At 43.0% G+C, this 22,212-nt stretch overlaps 1 protein-coding gene across 1 annotated transcript in view; it reads left to right on the top strand.

Annotated features, from left to right (window-relative positions):
• The window catches only part of AFF2 (AF4/FMR2 family member 2), an 877,713-nt gene that overhangs the window by 482,058 nt on the left and 373,443 nt on the right, over positions 1 to 22,212 (top strand). Inside the window, exon 4 of the mRNA XM_033945510.1 lies at positions 20,891 to 20,935. Coding sequence (XP_033801401.1) covers positions 20,891 to 20,935 — 45 coding nt within the window. The remainder of the gene's footprint in view (positions 1 to 20,890; positions 20,936 to 22,212) is intronic.

The raw sequence follows: 22,212 nt of genomic DNA, 5'->3' as shown, positions 1-22,212 counted from the left end.
GAAAGTAGGCATGGTTAAGGGTGGATTGTGGGCAAATTTTGAGCTTGCTTTGACTTAGGCGCCAGTAGGCATCTAATTTAGGTGCAGTCATTTAGGCATCTAAGGTTTTAACGCTTACCAGCGCCTTAGACTACTTTAGGCACTGCTAGGCATGATTCTATAAGCGGTGTCTAATTTATGATTGACACGTGCGCTCCTCGGCACCATGTTAGGCGCTGTTTATAGATTCTAGGCCTGAATTTCTATTATAGAATAGGCTCCTACCATCCATCCTTAGGGTACTTAATTAGAGGCATCCAATTGTAGAATTTAATGTATCTTTATAAAATAGTGTACCTAAAAGTTCCCCTCAAAGTTTCACCTGCTTCGTGATAGGGCTATTGCCCGTTCTGGTACAAACTGAAGAGGGCAGCAGAGCCCTTGGTAGAAGGAGGAGGAGTTGAAAACCTGGAGTGGATTCCTTCTGAACAGCTCGCGAGCATGGTGAGAATAACCTACTGTCGACCCGCGCTATTGGGCTTAGTAAAAGAGGGGGTAAATGAGGGTAATTTTATATTGTGAAGGCCGAGTAGGCCCGTGTTACACGCCTGTGTTATAAAGACACATAGACGCCTATATGTTTTTATAAATATTAAATACAAAGGAGCAGAAATCACACCTACACTGAAGCCATGAACATTTGCGTTTTAATAAGCAACGCACCTAAATGGTGACCCACACATTTGTTTTGAACATGCCTACGCATGGGTTATACCCACACAAGTGTCAGTCCTGCCCCCCTTTTTTTTATTTACCCCTGGAAATGCTTATATGTATATCACATCAGGGTTGTGCCGTTCATGGCGGCTGAATGCTGCCCCGATTATTGCCAAATAAAATACCAGGTTTTCACAAATATCTTCTGCTGTGTAAGTTGGCATTTGGCTGCAGCTCAGACGACAACTATTTGCTTTATATACAGAGGGTGACAGGTTCCATTCCCTGCAGCACAGGCTCCAGGCAGAGCAGGGATTCTGAGGAAATGCTCTTGCTGCTGTTTAATACTGTTATGACTCGAGCCAAGAAGGCTGCACTGTGCTGAAGCCCTTTTTTTTGTTGTTGTTGGAGTGCCTAAGCATGGCTACCGCTTGTCTTTGTGGAAATGCTTGGTGGCTGGCACCTCCCACAGGGAGCAGCCAGAAAATTAGTTACTGAGATTATAAATAGAAGTGGTTTTCGAGGGAAGCTTTTATCTGTGCTCCTTTCTGCCAGGTTGGCACGATGAAGCGCATGCTTCAGAGTCAGTGGGTTCCTGGGTGTTGAACAGAGAAAAAGAGGTGGAAGTGTTGGCTTCTTTCCACCTTGAGGACAGCTGAAGTGTACTGTATATTGTTGAGGTCTACAACTCCTGGAGGGGAACACAGGAGAAGAGGACTAACAGTTTTAGAGGAGATGCAGACTTGGCCAGGAGCATAGATTAGAAAATTTGTCATTTTCTGTAAGGATTTTTTTTTTTTTTTTGGTATCATTTTTTTGATTTTGCTTTTTTTTAGGAAGTATTTCAACTGGGATGTTCTTTTTGTTATCAGTGCTCGCTATTCTACTTGGAACACACTGTGGACCCTGCGTATTAAAGTATAAAGTACGTCCCAAAGTGCACTTCCCACAAAAAGCCAGAAAACAGGAAAAAATGTCAAAATGTAGTGTTTTGTACTAGTTTTGTACATTTGCTGAACTTACGTTGCAGTAGTAAACTTTGGCACCAAAGTCAATTTCATATGAATGCTTATGTAAAGTTGGCATTAATGAGCTGTTATGTAAAGCAGCTCATTAGTGTACAAAAATACGAAAATAAGTATTCCCCATTTTCACAGAAACCCCCCCCCCCCCAAAAAAAAAAAAAAAAAAAAAAGTTATGGCTGCAAAAAAGAGTGCCTTTCATTCAGCACTGCAAAGAAATTGAAGGGTCCATGGACATGAATAGGATTCTCCCAAACTACAAACACTGTGTGTGTGTGTGTGGGGGGGGGGGGGGTCTATACTGCATACGTTTTCCAAGTTCTATAGATTGGACATGGCAGCACGGGAGGACACCGTATTTGGGTCCTCAGTGTTACGAGCAGGTGCAGAGGTCATGCCCTAGATTTCTGGGACTGCTTTTGTACGCCCCTACTGTCCAGAATGGCACACCTATTGCATTAGAAAATTTAATTAGGTTCTTATCTTTCTAATATCATTCCTTCTGCTTGAAACTCCCCAACCTTGGGATGTCTTGTCTGTCTGTACAAATTAGATTGTAAGCTCTTCTGAGCATGCACTGTCTATTGAATGTTAAATGTGCAGTGGTGTGTTTGCCTTTCATCACTATAGTAGTAGTAGTAGGTGTGTCATTCTGGAGCCCCGTCCTGTCACTTATTTCTCTGCCTGCCTACTCTCTCAATCAGACGATTAAGTCAAAGAGCAGATTTTGATGTCAGTATGGAGAATAATGTATTGCTCTAAGACATTGGGGAATGGCTGAACTCTATAAATGTTTTTGATATGTATGGTTATTCCAAAGTTGGGATTGTTACATTGCAACGTTTAACACGTTTGTTATACTTACAAAGTAGAACAGCACTGTACTTCAGGGAGTCTCCCCATACCCCTCCTTCTTATGTGTATCTATATAGGGCTATTGCTTGTTCTGGTACAAACTGAAGGGGGCAGCAGAGCCCTTGGTAGAAGGAGGAGGAGTTGAAAACCTGGAGTGGATTCCTTCTGAACAGCTCGCGAGCATGGGGAAAATAACCTACTGTCCAGAATGACATACCTATTTGCAAGAAAAGATATTAGCAAGGTAAGAACCTAATCTTGTTTTATTGAGCTCTTGATAATACTTTTGCATGGGTTTACTTTATCTTTACTTGTGATGTATTTGTGGAGAGTAAGGCTCCCTTTTACTAAGCCGCGGGAGTGAGTGCCGCACGGCAAATGCTTTGACTCCCATTCAGTCTCTATGGGCATTTGAGCATTTAACGCATCGACCCACGCTATTGGGCTTAGTAAAAGAGGAGGTAAATGAGGGTAATTTTATACTGCCTATGGTGATGGCCGAGTAGGCCCCTATTTCACGCCTGTTTTATAAAGACACATATGGCTAGATTCACTAAGCAAACTGATCGTGTACCGCTCGGTTTGCGCTCACTTTCCTACTACGGCTCGATTCACTAACCTTCCTCCAGACCCATTCCGCACCCTATCCGATCTGCGCATGCAAATGAGTAAAAAGGCATGTAAATTTCTTAAGGCATCGATTCATGAAACCATTTCGTCCAAAACCGACTGGCCTTTCCGTTCCACAAAGTTTTGACTGCTGAGGACCAGTCGCTTTACATCCTTGCCGACTATTCCTGCCTAGTAACTGCCGCGTGCATGTTAAGAACCCCATTAAAATATATATATCTACCCCGCAAAAAATCCAAAATATATCTAAACTTTAAATATATGTTAACTTTCGTGTACATAAGCGTTAGAAATATTTTTTTGATTTTTTTGGAATGCACATAGCGGGAGTGAATCGCGGGAGTGAATCTCAGATTTGTAATGCGCATGGTGAGAAAATCATGGATTAACCCCGTGCTCTCCTTGCGCATTTTAAAAAAATCAAAACTACCTTTTAAGGGCCAGCTATCCCTCCTCCCTTCCTTCCAGCTAGATTGCCGCGTGCATCTGACGTAAAAGGTTGTCTTTGGTTGCTTCATGCTTCACGGCAGAAAGAGCCGCACAGCCTCCTGGGATTCGTAGGCTGTATATAACAGCGTGTGATCCCAGCGCATTCAACTGCTGTTAACTGTTGTGTCTTCTAGCAACTTAACAGTTCTTTTCCTGAGAGAAATGTTGCTGTTTGGAAGCACGCAATAAACTTCGAGATCGATCCGTAAAAAAAGGACGAACTCGAAGAATTCCACAGCTCGCTCACAAACCTCCAATGCTATTTCTCCTTAAATCTCTCCAATAAATTTTTTTAAAAAGCAACGGTCACAGCTTATATAGCTTGCAACAGCACTTAAGAAAAAAAGAGAGGTTGGTAAAAGCTACAGTTCTTATATTGCATTTTTTATGACAACAATGCTTTGCAGTAGGCGCATTCGGAGCCCACCAATGACGTCCGCGATTAAACCCCGCCCCATTTCTACGCAGTGAACTCCTAAAGAGCTAGCGCATGCATTATGTGCTTCAAAACCAACAAGGAGACAGTGCACACGCGCGTCGATCGATGTTACAGCGAGACGTGGGGGCGTGTTTATGATTTGATCATTTGCATGGACAAGCTTTACTGAATCGATCGGCAAGAATGACTTGGAAATGGATAGGACACAAATAGGATAGATTTGTGGACTTTAGTGGATCTAGCCCATAGATGCCTGTGTGTTTTTACAAATATTAAATGCAAAGGAGCAGAAAATCACACCTACACTGAAGCCGTGAACATTTGCATTTTAATAAGCAACGCACCTAAATGGTGACCCACGCATTTGTTCTGAACAAGCCTACACATGGGTTACATAAAAGTACACACGCCTTTGGCATTGCAAGCACTTTTATGTATGTACATAACCCCTGGGATAATTTTAACAGACGTCCTTACAAGTATAGGTGTTTTTTCTTTCAATCTGGCATTTGTTCCCAACTATTTCGAAAACAACTGAAAACCTGGCTTTTCTCTAACATATAACATCTCTTCTCCTGTTTACATCCCCTCTTTTATATGCTTTTGTAAATCCTTCTCCTCTCTCTTCCTATATTTTTAAGCTTTGTAAACCGTGTCGAGCTCCACTTCCTTGGAGATGATGCGGTATATAAACTTAAGGCTTAGTTTAGTTTAGTTTAGTCCTTGAGGTGAAAATATCCTTTATTAAATGACCTCTATAAAGACCATTTTCAGCTAGAGGTATGCAGCCCGAAAATTTCCCTTTTTGTTTCCCAGGCCATCCCTGAGAATTTTCATTTTGCTCTGATGATTTTTTTTTTTTTATTATTATGGGAAAAATATCATTACGAGGAAAGAGCGGGCACTCGATCAGAAAAAGTGCAACTCATCCAACGGAGTGTGCAGTATTTGTGAAGAGTGTTCCCTCTCTGCTCGAAGGGGGGGAAAAAAAAGACGTATTTCCCACGTTGTTTCAAACGAATGCACGCTCCTTGTTTTCTGCAGATCTTGAATTTCTGTTCGTGGAATCCTTCAGAATGAAGAGAGAGTGCGGAGACTGGCAGAACTGCTGTGAGGAGCTTCCCTGAAGCGCGCCTAGCCTCTTATTTACCGGTGTTTCTTCTCATCTCCTGAGGGGAGTCTAGCAGCAGGTCAACATCTTCAGTTAGACAGAGGCTTCCTGAAGAGTACAGAAAGCGCGGAAGTAGGTTAATGGGACCCGGCATGTGATGATCTCCGTGACTAAGAGAGTTTTCACTGCCAACATTCAGAGGCCTTTAGAAAATGGTTTCCAGTGGAAACCAGAATTTGACTTTCTGCCCTGGGCTGCCAGATGTAGTTCAGCAGAAAATGCTAAAGTAAGTTGAACTTTGAATTATAATTTCAAAGACTATCTAATGAAATGGATTAATGAGCTGGCACTGTACCTTTGAGGCCTCCGGTTGAAACTCCCAGGATAAAAATCTGTCTGGTCTGACAGCAGTAAAGGTCACGAGTCAAATAAAGTTGAGTGGTCACTACCTAATTCAGAGATATGACTAGCGGGTAGATAAAATAAATGTTATATGATATTTCTTTCAAAGACAGCAATACAATCTATAAATCATATATACTATATATGTTATTTTTTACCATTAGCAAATTAATATCAAAGATCACTAAAGCCAGGTTAAGATAATGGATTAAAATTTGATTGAATTTCCCCAGAATGGTGATTTATTTAATTGAGTGTCCCATTCCTTTTGAAGGATGTGCTTTTAAAACAAATAAAAATGTTAAATCAGTGTATCGCAAACTATGTGCCGACCGACATTTCAGGTATGCCACGAGACGCCGAGGAGGAGGAGAGGCACCGGCTTACTGCCCACAGGCACCTCCTGTAGTCAGGCGGCCGGCGCAAGTGTCCTGCCCGGCACCTCTCCAGGCCTCTTCCCTTCCAGCACCCCCCACTGGCGGTTCAGGGCCACGTCTGGAGGGCCTTCGCACATGCGCGGACATCAGCGGGATGACATCACACATGCACGTGACATCATCACATTGATGTCCATGCACTTCCGGATGCCCTCGAGCTGCGGCCACTGGTTTAGTGTGCTGCGACTTCGCAAAGTTTGCGAGACACGTTGTTAAATGAATACTTAGCCCAGTTTTCCAAAGGGTTTATACATGTAGCAGTGGCTGCTGAAGGTTTGAACCCCTGACTCTGTGAATGTTCAGTAGCTCTTTAATAGGATTCAAGTCTCTAACAGGGCATCAATATGGAGGTCCCATATTTCCATTGGTGAACACTTAGGGGGGAATTCATCGATGGGCTCTAACAGAGTTAGTGAACGATACGCGCACCCTTAGGACCTGCAAAATGGGCACCTACCGCGTGTCAATCACTGGTAGGCGCTGTGTCCAGAATTGCGCCTGTTTTTAGTTTGGACGCCTTAAATGTAGGTCAGCGCTTTACAGACCTACATTTAAGGCATCTGACTCCCACTTATGGAAGCGCCTAGTCATGCCTACGGATGTCTAAGGCCACATCCGGCATAAGCCAGGCCTATGCTGGCCTTAGACACCTGGAGGCATTCCTAGATGCCTCCATATATGCGTGAACTGTTTGCCACATCGCTGTTATTATTTGTTGTTTTTTTTAATGTGCATCCCGATTGGTCCATCAGACAATAGTAGGATGCCTAACTCCGCCTACAATCGGGACGCCATTTTTAGAATCAGGCCCTAAATGCTGAGATGCCCATTATATTCCTATTGGCATTTTAGGATTTATCGTGTGCTAAATCTGTTAATGCACACAAACTCCATTAGTGCTCCTTGATAAATTCCCCCCCTAGGGGTAGGTATTCAAAGAGATTTAGAGACTCATTTTCAAAGCACTTAGGGCCTGATTCTATAGACACCACCTAGGTTAGGTGTTACTATGCACCCTAATAATGGACACCTAGCAAAGTCTAACTAAAATTCATGCACAATGTTTTTTTTTTTTTGCATTGGCGTGGCAATTGACCACACCATTAAAAAATGATTTTAAAAAATGTATTAAAAGGATTAACTCCCTCTTTTACAAAACCATAGCTCTGTTTTTTGCGCCGGCCATGGTGGTAACAGCTCCGAAAGAATTCCTATGAGCATTGGCATTGTTACCGCTGTGGCTGGCGCTAAAAACCACGCTACAGTTTTGTAAAAAAAAAAAGGGGGGTAATTAGGTAGGCATGGTTAGGGGTGGAGAATAGGCATGGTTGATGTAGGCATCACTAGATGTCTGTATTAGGCGCTGGTAAATTAGCCCTGGGAAACCCTGATCTAATATACTGGCAGCTACCTCAAGGACGCCTAGCAATGTCTAAGCATACCTAGGCGCCACCAAGCGTGATTCTATAAGTGGTGCCTAGCAATTGATTAGCAACTGTGTTGACCGGCGCCTACAAGCTAGGCACCATTTATAGAATCAAATACCTTAGAAACCTATTGTACTTTTTGTATCTAAGTGCTTTGAAAATGAGCCCCTTAACCAGTCAGAATTATCTCCTAATTGCTGAAATCACTTGTGTGGGGCTATCCGCTGTTATTCAGTGGCACTTAACTGGTTAGTGGCACTAAATATCGCCACAGACCACTACACTGAGAGCCGGCTATTTTGTGGGTGATCCATGGATGGAGTCAGCACTTACGCAGTTAAGTCTTATGCAGCACTGTCTTAGTTAAGTGGCCTTACTGAACCATATATTACTACTACTACTTTAGAGAATGACATAGTGACAAAATTCATCACCGTTCCCGTCCCCGCAGATAACCGCGGGAAATAATCCCATGTCAATTTCTAGTGTCTGTTTCAACCTCAGTCCTTCTACCCCAGCATTCTTCAACGCAAAGCTTGAGGGTCAGTGGTTGTGGCCATTCATACTCTGATTCTTCCCTCTTTCCTTAAAGAATGACATGAAGATGGTTTCCCGCGGTTATCCGCGGGGACGGGAACGGTGATGAATTTTGTCACCGTGTCATTCTCTACTACTTATCACTTATATAGTGCTGAAAGGCGTATACAGCACTGTACATTTTGACATTTATAGACAGTTCCTGCTCAGAAGAGCTTATAATCTAACTTGGATAGATAGACATGTGGGTGGGAATGGGTGAGGTGAGAGGAGTTAGGAGTTGAAAGCACTCTCAAAGAGGTGGGCTTTTAATTGGACCTTGAACACAGCCAGAGACGGAGCCCGTCGTAAGGATTTGGGCAGCTTGTTCCAAGCATACGGCGCAGCAAGGCAGAAGGGACGGAGTCTGGAATTGGCAGTTGAAGAGAAGGGTACAGATAGGAGGGACTTAACAGCTGAGCGGAGCTCACGGTGGGGATCATACATTACATTACATTACATTAGTGATTTCTATTCCGCCATTACCTTGCGGTTCAAGGTGGATTACATTCAAACTAAAAACAAGAATTACATTCAAAATTTGAAAGAATAGAATAAGTGATGATATAAAATTTTTAAGGTTAAAAAAAAAAAAAAAAAGTTGGGAAAGAGTTACCAACTGGAAGTAGAAGTCTTTAGGAGATAAGAATGGGGTGAATTATGTGGTTTTAGATAACATTAGGTAAATAGAAGAATATTAGAGAGTACTAAGGTATAGAGAGTGTTGGATGTTGGGTTGAGATTAGTCGTGCTGGATAGGTTTTATGTGTTTTTTGAAGAGTATGGTTTTAGTATCTCTCTTGAAGGTGTTGTAGTTTATAGTTGAAGATAACAGGGTGGTGATTTGTCTGTCCAGTTTAGCTGCTTTGGAGGTTATTAGGTTGTCATAAAGTTTTTTTCATAGAGGGAGATAAGTGAAGCGAGATAGTGAGGGGCAGCTGAGTGAGTGCATTTGTAGGTCAGTAAGAGCAGTTTGAATTGTAGTCTGAAAAAGATGGGAAGCAAGTGAAGCGACTTTAGGAGAGGGGTAACATGAGTATAGCGGCTCTCCCAGATTAAAAGTTATATAACCGAATTCTAGACGGATTGGAGGGGGAGCAAGATGGCTAAGCGGAAGGCCTAAGAGTAGCGAGTTGCAGTAGTCTAAGCGTATGGTGATGAGGGCATGGATAAGTGTTTTGGTAGTGTGCTCAGAGAGGAAGGGTTGGATTTTGGTAATATGTATAAAAGTCAGTCTTGTCTTTATGTGGTGTCCTTATGAATATCGCACTAACCGTATAAGAGATTTCCAGCTGTCAGTGGCGTAGCAAGGGTAGGAGGTATCTGGAGCGGTGGCATCACCCACGCCCTCCAAATCATAGTTACCAGATGGTAGGGTCCACCTTAGGAGTCAGCACCCAAGAAAAAGATCTGGGAGTCATTGTAGACAGTTCACTGAAATCATCTATCTAGTGTGCAGCTGCGGCAAAAATAGCAAACAGGATGCTGGGTATTATTAGAAAAGGGAAGGTAAATAAGACCAAAAATATTATAATGCTTATATACCACTCTATGGTTAAACTTCACCTTAACTATTGTATTCATTTCTAGTTGCCGTATCTCAAAAAAGAAATAGCGGAATTAGAAAAGAATCAAAAGAAAAGGAACCAAAATGATATGAGGAAAGGCTAAAGAGGTTAGGGCTCTTCAGCTTAGAAGAGGCAGCTAAGGGGGATATGATTGAGGTCTACAAAATCCTGACTGATATACAATGGGTAAAAGTGAATCAATTTTTCGCTCAAAAATTACAAAGACTAGGGGCACTCAATGAAGTAACATGGAAATACCTTTAAAATAAATAGGAGGAAATATTTTTTCACTTAATGAATAGCTAAGCTCTGGAAGGTATTGATGCCCTTGTCTAAGACTCTGGTGAGACCTCATTTAGAATATTGTGTATAATTCTGTAGGCCGTACCTTCAAAAAGATTTAAAAAGGATGGAGCCAGTCCAGAGAAAGGCTACTAAAATGGTGCATGGTCTTTGTCATAAGGTGTATGAGGACAGACTTAAAGATCTCAATCTGTATACTTTGGAGGAAAGGGGAGATATGATAGAGATGTATAAATACCTATGTGATGTAAATGTGCATAAGTCGAGTCTCTTTCATTTGAAAGGAAGCTCTGGAATGAGAGGGCATAGGATGAAGTTAAGAGGTGATAGGCTCAGGAGCAATCTAAGGAAATGCTTTTTGACAGAAAGGGTGGTAGATGTGTGGAACAGTCTCCTGGTAGAGGTGGTGGAGACAGAGACTGTGTCTGATTTCAAGAAAGCCTGGGATAGTCATGTGGGATCTCATAGCGAGAGGAAGAGATAATGGTTACTGAGGATGAGCAGACTGGATGGGCCACTTGGCCTTTATCTGCCATCATGTTTCTATGTTTCTAGGATGTTGCAACAACTGTTAGTGCAGCTGAGTTTAAAAAAGGTTTGGACAAGTTACTGGAGGAAAAGTCCATAGTCTGCAATTGAGAAAGACATGGGGGAAGCCACTGCTTGCCCTGGGATCGGTAGTGTGGAATGTTGCTACTCTGAGCATTCCGCATGGAATGTTGTTACTATTTGCGATTCCGGAATCTTGCTTTCTCTTTGAGAATTCTGGAATGTTGCTACTATATGGGTTTCTACCAGGAACTTGTGACCTGGATTGGTCAGTGTTGGAAACAGGATACTGGGCTGGATGGACCGTTGTCTGACGCAGTATGGCTGTCCTTATGTTCTTATGCATTACTACAATTTACGCACCCAAGTGTAAACCTACCTATATGAAAGGCAGTGTTCTATAATTTTAAGTGTCTACAAAGTGGTTAAATTTAAGCATTCTGTTATGGACTGGGGCTATATGTGTAGCAGTTGAATATCACTAGCGATTTGTATAGCCGCACTGTCACCTTTACGATAATGATAGTGAAGAAACATGAAATTTTAAACACCATGGTAGCATTTATTTAAAAAAACTGATCTTGGCATTTGAATATTGACTCAAGTTATTTCACATACAGTATTCATGTTTACTGAATTATCCCTTTCTCTAAATGTGCTTATTTTCTCAAATGACCTATTGAGAGTCAGCTGGGCTTCTCATTTGTCTCACTAGATTTGCAAAAGAATCAGCCCAAAGTCTTTTCCAGAAAATCTGGCATTTCATTCTAGTGCTATTAAATGCACTTGTAGGTTTCCTTTCATTATCTCAATAAGAAAAATGCTTGCACCAGAAAATTAGCATTCTGCATCACATGAATAACCTTGTGGTCAGTAATCTAATATTGTAATTTCAGTAAGTGGGCAATTTATATCAAACTCAACATTTGTTAGCCTTCTTCATTTTATTTTTTTATTTCGCTTGTCTTTATTCTCACTGTGTTTCCATTTTAGGAACCTTTCTCACACTCCATGATGCTCTACTGAGGCTGCTGGTACATGTTACATACTGTGAAGACTAATGGCCTTTCAGTTAGGCATCATAAAATTTTCCATACACTGTTCTTTGTTTTGTCTTCAAGTTGCTAATTAATATGAGGGGGTGCTGAAAAGTTCTCAGTCCAATCAACTTCCTAAATTCTGAGCGTTATTTTGCCACTGCCAATTTGCAGAATCGTAATGCTGTGTTTTGGCATTGTTCAGATCATTGATTGAACCATGTCAACGAAAAGTGTGGAATTTTCAAGTGTGGAATTCCGAGCCGTCAAGAAGTTCCTATTCTTGCAGAAGAAAGCTCCAAAGGAAATCCATGAATCGACAATGCGCATCATACGCCATAGCAAAGAAGTGGTGTGCAAACTTTCAGTGTGGAGATTTTGAGACCGAAGATACAGGTCTGGGAGGCCTCAAATGTTGTCAGCTCCATGTTGACCATATCCATGATCTGTTTTTGGCAGATTGGCGAATATCAGATAAAACAATTGCTGAGACACTACAGATATTCATGGTACATGCTGGGTGTATAATCCACGAGCAGCTGGGTTTGCAGAAGCTGTCAGCCAAGTGGGTGCCCAAATGTTTGAATGCTGATGAGAAATGATGTTGAATGGACCCTTCCAAGTTGATTTTGCAGCATTTTCAGTGAGCTGGTGCTAATGTTTTGGAATGACTGGTTACTGTTGATTAAACATAGTTATGCCACTATGATCCTGAGACAAAACTTTTGACGGGTCCCCCAAAAATGTTGTCAATTGAAACAGTATATCTCTGGCAAATGAAATGATAGAAAGATGTTGTTTGTCACTTAGCCAGTTAAATAACTCGATTTCTAAGGCTTGGTCCCTTTTCTTGGATTATGACACATATAATTCTTTATAGCATGTATAACACTGGTCAACAAGCATTTTGGGGTTCTGTCACCTGTACCTTAACAAGGGCCACATGCTGACTCTAAATCTGAAAACAGTTTTCATCTATCACATCCTGTTTTTAAGTTATGTGTCAGTTTCTGTTTATATCATTTTCGTCAATAACGCTACTGTGAAGCGTTATTATACTGTTTCTGTAACACAAATGCATTTTAGAACAGCTCATTGATCACATATACCAGTAATTTGAAAGTTTTTACTAAAAAGTGATTGTGCTGCTTTTTCTACCTGTGAATTTTTATATTTTGTTTTGTCTAAGATATCATAATTATTATGAACAGATGAGGTTGTGTTAACCATCCTGATAATTTCTGTTATGTCTGCGGACAATTTACTGCACAAGATCAGCGAAAGAATCTATCCAGCAGACTTCAAAGTGCATACAAGCATTATTTTGGCTGTAAAGCTGGTGACCAAGATAAAGCGTGGGCAACTGATGTGCGCTCCACTGTCTGCTATTCCAGATTAACAGCATCCGTGCTGGTTGTTCAGAATTTTCTTGGTAATCACAGATCAGAGAATTATGCTGAGCTTGTGGAGAACATGCTGACAGCTAATGGGTGCCAGAAAGTCACTTAAAATGCATTTCTTACATTCTCACCTTGATTTCTTTCCCAATCTTGGTGTTGTCAGCGATGAGCGTGGGGAAAGATTTCATCAAGATATCAAGGTGATGGAAAGCAGATATCAGGGAAAGTTCAATCCTAGTATGATGGGAGACTATTGTTGGTTCTTGCAAAGAAAGACAAATGTACAGTACAAGCGTAAAAGCAAGTGTCTCAAACATTTCTGAACATGCTGACATCACTTTTGTGTGAGTTAAGAGAGGTGTAAATATACTGTAACATGTCTCCTTATTGTCTTCATGTTTGTTTTCAGAGTAAACTCCTTAACACAAGTTTGGTGGGACACGGTTCATACTCGCAATATTGTGCCAATATGGCAAACTGTCAAAAATCTCAGAAACCTGACGTGCTAGCTGAATTTCAATTACAGTTCTGAAATCAGCATCATTCAATTAACTAAGAACACTTCTTAAGTTCTCAGTAGCAAAGAAAACCTTTTTTTGTTGTGTGTAATTCTTTGCAACATGCCTAACTCTGTACAGAATTCTATGTAGCAATATGCTTCTTGTAACCTGCCTAGAACTCTAATTAATGAGGCTTTGGTGGGATTTAAGATTGGACTTGCGCAGCAGAGTTGAGCAACAGCGTGGCCTGCTACCAAAAGGTGTGCGGCCACACAGCTTAGAGCAGGGGTGTCCAATGTCGGTCCTCGAAGGCCGCAATCCAGTCGGGTTTTCAGGATTTCCCCAATGAATATGCATGAGATCTATTAGCATACAATGAAAGCAGTGCATGCAAATAGACCTCATGTATATTCATTGGGGAAATCCTGAAAATCCGACTGGACTGCGGCCCTCGAGGACCGACATTGGACACCCCTGGCTTAGAGGGAATGTTGTTATTCCTTTTTTACTTTTATCTAATCAACTTTCTAGCTCCTTCTCTCATCCCCTAGCTTTCATATTTCCCATCCTCCCACTCCTTTTTATCTGCTTCCCATTACCACATTTCTACCCTCTGTACCCATTATTCTACTCTCACTCCTCTCCTTGACAACTCTCCTACATGGATCCACCATTTCTAGCATCTCCCCTCCTTCGGTTTCTCCACCCTTGTAACCCAGCATTTTCTTCCTCCCTCTCTTTCTTTCTTTCTCTGTCCCTCCCACAAGTCCAACAACTCTCCTTCCTGCCTTTCCACTCCCTCTTCCTAAGTCTGACTTCTCTCCTTCCTTCCCCGTTCCAGCCCTGTCCATATCCTCTCCACTTTTCTCTGTCCGTCTCTCCTCTGCTCTCCCTGAGTCATCCATTTTCCCTCCCCCCCCTTCTGCCCCCCTTGAATTTTTCCCTTTCACCATTTTGTTCTCTCCACCAAGTCCATCGCTCCCTTTCTATCATCTCTACCATCTCTCCCTGACCCCCTACCATCCCCTCTGTCCTCTCTGTCCATCTCTCCCACTCCTGCTCCTTCTATCCTTCTCCATGTCCATATCTCCCTCTCTCCTTCTACACCACTCTGCATCCCAATTGGTCCATTAGATGGTAGTAGGATGCCCAACTCTGCTTACAATCGGGACACCATTTTTAGAATCAGGCCCTAAATGCTGAGATGCCCATTATATTCCTATAAGTATCTTAGGATTTAGCATGTGCTAAATCTGTTAGTGCACACAAAATCCGTTAGCACTCTTTGATAAATTCCCCCCTAGGGGTGGGTATTCAAAGAGATTTACAAGCTCATTTTCAAAGCACTTAGGGCCTGATTCTATAGACACCACCTAGGTTAGGTGTTACTATGCACCCTAATAATGGACACCTAGCAATACCTAACTAAAATTCACGCACAATTTTTTTAAAATTGGCATGGCACTTGACCACACCATTAAAAAATGATTTTAAAAATTTTAAAAATAATAATTAAATCCCTCTTTTACAAAACCATAATGCAGTTTTTAACACCGGCCACATCAGTAAAAACAACGATGCTCATAAAATTCCTGGTGCCACATCTCCCTGTCACCCTTCTGCCCTTCTATCCTCTCCCAAATCCATCTCTTCCTTCAAAGCTGACTTCTCTCCCTCCCTCCCTCCTGTCCTCCTTCCCTTATCTCATCCCTGAGTCTCGCATCTCCCCTTCCTTTTTTCACTTGAGTCCAACATCTTCAACCACTTCCTTCCCCAAGTCAAATATCTCTCCCTCTCTGTCTTCTACCCGTCCCCTGAATCCAACATTTCTCAGGAGGTACAGTATTTCTAGGTGGCACTGCAGGCAACTATCTCTGCCACGTCCCTTCTATGGCATTTATTCCTCTTATCCCCCCCCCCTTCCCCAGTGTGTGCATCTATCTTAAATTTGTCGTAAAAGTTGTCAGGCAACAGCAGTGACTCATGGCGCTACCCTGCCGCTGGCCCTGGTGCCTTCTCTCCACTGCAGCCTGCCCTCTCTGACAACCTGTTATTTCCGCTGGGGCGAGCTACAGTGGAGATAAGGCACCGGGGCTGGCGGCGGGGCAGTGCAGTGAGTCAGTGCCACTGCCATCAACTTCTAAAATAAATTTAAGGTAGCTGGGGTGGGGGGGTATAAAAGGACTAGATGCCAGGGAAGGGGCGTGGCAGAGAGAGCTGACCAGCAGGTATGCTGGTCGGCAGTGAGATGCCGCTCACACCAGAGTTCGCTGCCTTATTATAGGACAGACCAGGGCATTGCCCTGTTTACCCTCCCATAATGCCGGCCCTGCCCGTCAGAAATCCAAATAGCAGCAATGTTGAGGGTAGTTCTGTAAGGAGTTACATAGTTTTAGGTGACTGGACGGTACATGAATGGCAATATTGTGCTCTTTAAGAACATAAGAGCATAACCATTACCATTTTGGGACAGACCAAAGGTCCATCAATCCCAGTATCCTGTTTCCAACATTGGCCACCCAAGGTCCCAAGTGCCTAGCTAGATCCTAAGTAGTAAAACAGATTTTATGCTGGTTATCCTAGGAATAAGCAGTGGATTTCCCCAGGCCATCTCAATAATGGCCTATGGACTTCTCTTTTAGGAATTAGCCAAACTTTTTTAAACCCTGCTAAACTAACAGCTTTCACCAGGTTCCAGAGTTTAATTACACATTGTGTGAAGAAATATTTTCTCCAGTTTGTATGAAATCTACTACTCAATAGCGTCATCGAATGCCCTCTAAACCTAGTATTTTTGGAAACAGTGAACAAGCAACAAGACATCAGATGTCCTGGGGTTAGTGTAATTGATCAAATTTTAGTATATGCACATTTTCAGCTATTTGTGCAAGTATTCCTAGTGAAAACTAGGCACCTACTTTTCTTTATAGACTAGGCTTAAAACAAATGCCATAATCAGCATTTGTAATCAGGGTGCCCTGTTATAGATTTACCCTCAATACTGCCATAGATAAAATATGCGATGATATTCATTTAATAAACTCGTTGTACTGCTCTGTTTCCTTATCAGAAACCCGTTAATTGAGGGCCTGAAGTCTGAGGTTATCTTTCAAGCTGTTTGAAGTGTAAAGTACCTAGAAATTCTGAGGCTTCCGTGACATATTATGAAGGAGAACATCAAGCTCCTTCTATTTATTTTAGAAGAAAAATCACATCAAAGTTATTTTAGAAGAAAAATCACATCAAAGTTATCAAGAAATGCTTTCGCTGCAGGCAAATTAATTGGTTTTACTGTACTTGACTGGAGAGTTTGTCAAATAAAACATGCCATCACAGTTAATGGTGTCATTTAGAGACAGAAAATTATTGACTTGTTTGTTATTGGATAAAAGGAAGGCAAGCACTTTGTATTAAGATCTTTAATGTGTTTAAAATTCTCGTTAGGGATTTACGGACATTCTTCTTTTCACATATTATGCCATTAATATATGACTAAACATTCACTTGTGGACTTGAATGCCAGTGAGGAGGAGGGCTGGGGGAGGGTGAAAAGAGAGATTTACTCTCTTTAAAATGTAGTTTCTCATTAAAGTTAGAATGTCTGTACAAGAGCTTTAGAAAGAATTACCGTATTTTCACTCATATACCACACACCCGTGTAAAACGCGCACACGGGTATAGCGCGCGGGAAACTAATTTATGTAAAGAAATTTTTATATAGCGCGCACATCCGTATACCGCACATGCCGCCCCGACTCTCCCGTCGCCGCCCGACTCTCCTTTCGCCCGCCCTGACTCTCCTCTGGCCGCCCCGACTCTCCTTTCGCCTGCCCCGACTCTCCTCTCCCCCTTGAAGTCCTGTCCCCCCTTGAAGTCCTGTCCCCACCCTGAAAGCCTGATGCCCCCCCCAACGTCCGATTCACCCCCCCCCGTAGGACCGCTCGCACCCCCACCCCGAAGGACCGCTCGCACTCGCACCCGCACCCCCACCCCGAAGGACCGTTCGCACCCCCACAGCCTCCCACCCACCCCCATCATGGAGAAGCTGCCTACCGTTGTCCTGCTGCTTCCTCTGCCGGCGGTCCCGCTCCTTCTCTGAGCCCTGCGTCTGCGCTGCTTCCTCTTCCGGCGGTCCTGCCCTTTGGGGTGGGGATGCGAGCGGTCCTGCGGGGTGAATCGGACGTCGGGGGGGGGAACTATGTAAAAAAAAATTTGGACAACACGCTCACGAATATAACGCGCATGGTTATACTCGGTTTGTAAAATCGTGTATAACGCGCGCGTTATATGCATGAAAATACGGTACTGAGATTTACAAACAGTCTAGAATGTGTCTATATATGTGTCTATATTCAGGCAGATATACTTATACATATACGTATAGAGGCATACATTATGGGCTCCTTTTACAAAGCCGCGTTAGCGGTTTAATGCACGTAATAGCATGCACTAAATCGCCGGCCGCGCTAGCCACTACCGCCTCCTCTTGAGCAGGCGGTAGTTTTACGGCTAGCGCGGGGGTTAGCGCGTGATGAAAAATCGCGTGCGTTAAAGCCGCTACCGCGGCTTCGTAAAAGGAGCCCTATATATCAGGTATGTCAAATAGGTAGCCTACGGGGAAGTTCTATGTGGCCCAACCTCCAACCTCTTCAGCAACCAACATTTCTTTCCAACCCCCCCCCCCCCGACTCTGATGCCACTGCCACAGCAACCAACGTCCCACTTTCCCCGATCATCCGATCATCAGTTCAGGTTATTAAGGAATCCACTGAGCTAGGATTCAAAGGCAAATTAGATGCACATCTCCTTACGAGAGGCATAGAGGGATATGGGTGACTAAAACTACATCAGGTGTATACCTGACTGGGCCTCCGCGTGTGCGGATCGCCGGACTCGATGGACCATGGGTCTGATCCGGAGATGGCAGTTCTTATGTTCTTATGTTGTTCTTACCAGCGTTTGCTGGGATCTCCCCGACATTGACACCAGCATAACAGCCAAAATTTCCTGTCTGTAACCCCCTTGCAGCAACCAACATTTCTTTATAAACCCCCCGACTCTGACGCCACCGCAACCAATATCACCCCCCCTCCCTCCCCCCGATTATCCTATAATCTTGGGGCTCCCGACTTCTGCCCTCTCCGAGACTCTCTGAGAGGGTAAGAATTGGCAAGCCTTTGAGCATGCATAGAGGCACAAGGCCCTGCTCTGATCCAGTCAGCTTGTGCCGGGGAAGTGAAGAGATGATTATCAGATGATTGGGAGAGGGGGAAAATGTTGATTGCTGTTTAGAAAGAAATGTTGCTTGCTGCGAAGGAGTTGGAGGTGGGGAATGTTGGCTGCTGTGCTGGTGTTAGTGTCGGGGGGTACCCCGAGGGTGGGGGGAAGGATGGAGGGAAGAGAAGAGGAGTGTTGTTGGTCTGGGGAGAGGAGAGATCATTGAGATACAGAAGAATAGGGCCAGACAGAATACAACCCCCCGGTTTATACACAAGTTAACAGTTTCCCTCCTCCTCCTCCTCCCCTCCCCTCCCCCCCCCCCGTTATCTTGGTTTATGCTCAGATAGGTTTATATTCGAGTATAAAGTGGATCACTAAACCTTGCATTCTCCCCGCTCCTCCAGATGAAGGAAAATGCTCTAGTTACGGACTCTCTCTACTCTTCAACCCGCCCCCTCACTTCTCCCTCCCTCTCCATATCTATACCCGTACCGAGACCCTTATCTCTGCTCATCTCTTGAGTTCTCCTTGTATTCTCTATTTCCTTTGTTCTCAATTCTGGCCTTACCATGGTCCTTTGTTATTTGTTATTTATATTCCTATGTTACTTGTAATTGCATACTTATGTACGATCTCTTCAGTTAACTCCTGTTAGCCACATTGAACTTCACGGTGTACAAATAAAAGTTTATGTTATGTTATACGGTATTCATTTTATACACTTACAAAATGCTTTCTTGCAATAAGCTCTGGTCAATCTGCATAGGCCCTTCCAGGGCTGCATCAAAAACAACAATTTTGACTAATCCCAAGTCACGTATTATTATCACACTTAGATGATCATAATTTCACTGTGATAACCATTTGACTACAGGAATTTGCCATTGCTTTCTGTTGTCCACAGTTCCCAGTTTTCACTGGTGATCCCACTCTTCAAGGTCTAGCCTGGAATAAATCACCCGAGTTTGTCTGCCAAGCTCCTTCCCTTCCCTTGTTTAAAAGCAGACTGAAAACCCACCTTTTTGATATAACCTTCAATCCATAACCCTACTCCCCACTGCCCTCCAACCCAGCCAGCAAATTAACAATTCCCCTTAACTGAATCCATGACATCCTGTTTGTCTGTTTTGTCTGTTTATATTGTAAGCTCCTTTGAGCCAGGACTGAATTGAATCGGTTCAGCGGACAGCCACCAGGATGATCTCGGGGCTCAAGGGTCTCTCGTATGAAGAGAGACTGAACAAATTGCAGCTCTACACTCTCGAGGAACGTAGGGAGAGGGGAGACATGATCGAAATATTTAAGTACCTCACGGGACGTGTCGAAGTGGAAGATGATATTTTCTTTCTCAAGGGACCCTCGGCCACAAGAGGGCACCCACTCAAACTCAGGGGCAGAAAATTTCATGGCAACACCAGAAAGTATTTCTTCACAGAGAGAGTGGTTGATCATTGGAACAAGCTTCCAGTGCAGGTGATCGAGGCAGACAGCGTGCCAGACTTTAAGAATAAATGGGATACCCATGTGGGATCCCTGCAAGGGTCAAGATAAGAAAATTGGGTCATTAGGGCATAGACAGGGGGTGGGTAAGCAGAGTGGGCAGACTTGATGGGCTGTAGCCCTTTTCTGCCGTCATCTTCTATGTTTCTATGTCTTCTTTGTGACTCTGTACAGCGCTGTGTGCGTCTGGTAGCGCTATAGAAATAATTCATAGTAGTAGTGTGACGAGTTTCAGTCTTTGGGAAGCAGATTGTGATGTCATAAAACCTCATTCCACCAATAAGAGCAACCTTCATCAGTGATGTCACAATGGCTTGATTGGCCTGTACTCCCCTCTGCCCTCCAACCCAGCCAGCGGATGAACCGTTCCCCTTAACTGTATCCATGACATCCTGTTTGCCTGTCTTTTCTGTTTAGATTGTAAGCTCTTTCGAGCAGAGACTGTCTTCTTTGTGACTCTGTACAGTGCTGCGTATGTCTGGTAGCGGTATAGAAATAATTAATAATACTAGTAGTAGCCACATCTGATCTTGCTTGGTCTGTGTGGTTGTAGGAGTTTAGGCGCTCCTAGTATCGCCGGATGATACTTGCTAAGTCCCTGGCACTGTTATTATCTGTGAGGCTGTTTTATTTTCATGGTGATCATATACAGACATATTAGGCCATAATTGGAATCACCAAATCTCTGTTCTGTGACTAACTCAGCATGATTTTCTTTCTTCATTCAGGTGAGCCTTCCCAATGACTCCTGCTGCGTGGAAGAGATACTACGGGTGAGTACAGAACCATTTCTGACCCTGGCTTTAAAGAACAAATTAGTAATTGCGGATGTTTGTGATGTTGGCTGAAGTAAAGAGGGAAGGCTAGGTCGCGATCGGCTCTTCTTTCATTATAATTCAAGCCATTCCATTTAAGTGCTTTGCCTCGCCTCCTTTCCACCTACTAATAGCAGAAAACAGGAGCCCTCGTACTCCCCTTTGTAAAGAGTGATTATTCCAAAAGAATCACTCAGGGCTTGTTGAAGTTTGTGCTCTGTGGCGCTACATAATGAGGTTTGAAATTATGTTTGGATGAAAGATGCTATTATAAATCCAGATCAGCAGTATTATTGCATTCATAGGTCTAAACAGATCTGCAAACGAGTCAGAATCCTTGACTCCCTTCCCCTCACCCAATTTAACTGCTTCTCAAAGACATACATATCATGAATAACTTTTGTATCATGCCTGGTCTATGCTTCCTGTAGATTTTTTTTTTTTAACTATTATTGTACACTGCTTAGATAATTCTATTTATAGGCATTAGATCAAATAAATATATTCATAATATATTTGGGGCCCCTTTTACTAAGATACACTAAGAAATGGGCATAACGGGCCTGAAAAATGGCCGCCTACTGTATCATTCGCCAGTAGGCGCCATGTCCAGAACCATGTCTATTTTTTGGACAGACACCTTAAATGTCGGCCAGCATTTAACAGGCCTACATTTAAGGCATCTGACTCACGTCTACGGAACTGCCTAGGTCCACCTACGGACACCTAAGACCACTTCTGGCATAAGCCACGCCTACAACAGCCTTAGGCATTCGTAGAAATGCCTAAACACCAACTTAGGCGCGAGTCAGATGCCTACATTGGAGGCGTTCTTTGCTGCACTGATTTTTTTTTTAAACACATGCTTCCCGATTGGTCCATTAGATGGCAGTAGGATGCCTAACCAGGACAGGATTAATTCTTTGAGGGGCCCTAGGCACACAAGTACACTAGGCCCCCCTGGCCCTGCCCTCCCCCCCCATTTATCTGTTTTCTTATTTACTTCTTTATTTTCACTTGTATTTCTTTTTTTAAAAAAATCAAAACAAAGTTTAGCATACCAGTGCACAGTTTTTCTTCTATGCAACACCCAAACATCTCTGAACCTGTGGTGTACCTAGGGTGTGTGGCATCTGGGGCCCATCATTTTTTGACACCCCCCCCCCCATGTAAAAAAATATTTTTTGTAATAACCATGAAAAATAAATGGTCATAATAGAAACAGGCACTGAAAA

This window comes from Geotrypetes seraphini, chromosome 5 (genome assembly GCF_902459505.1).
Source record: "Geotrypetes seraphini chromosome 5, aGeoSer1.1, whole genome shotgun sequence".
NCBI lineage: Eukaryota > Metazoa > Chordata > Amphibia > Gymnophiona > Dermophiidae > Geotrypetes > Geotrypetes seraphini.
Note: the sequence above shows the minus strand (reverse complement) of the source record. Positions and strands in the feature narration are given on the sequence as shown.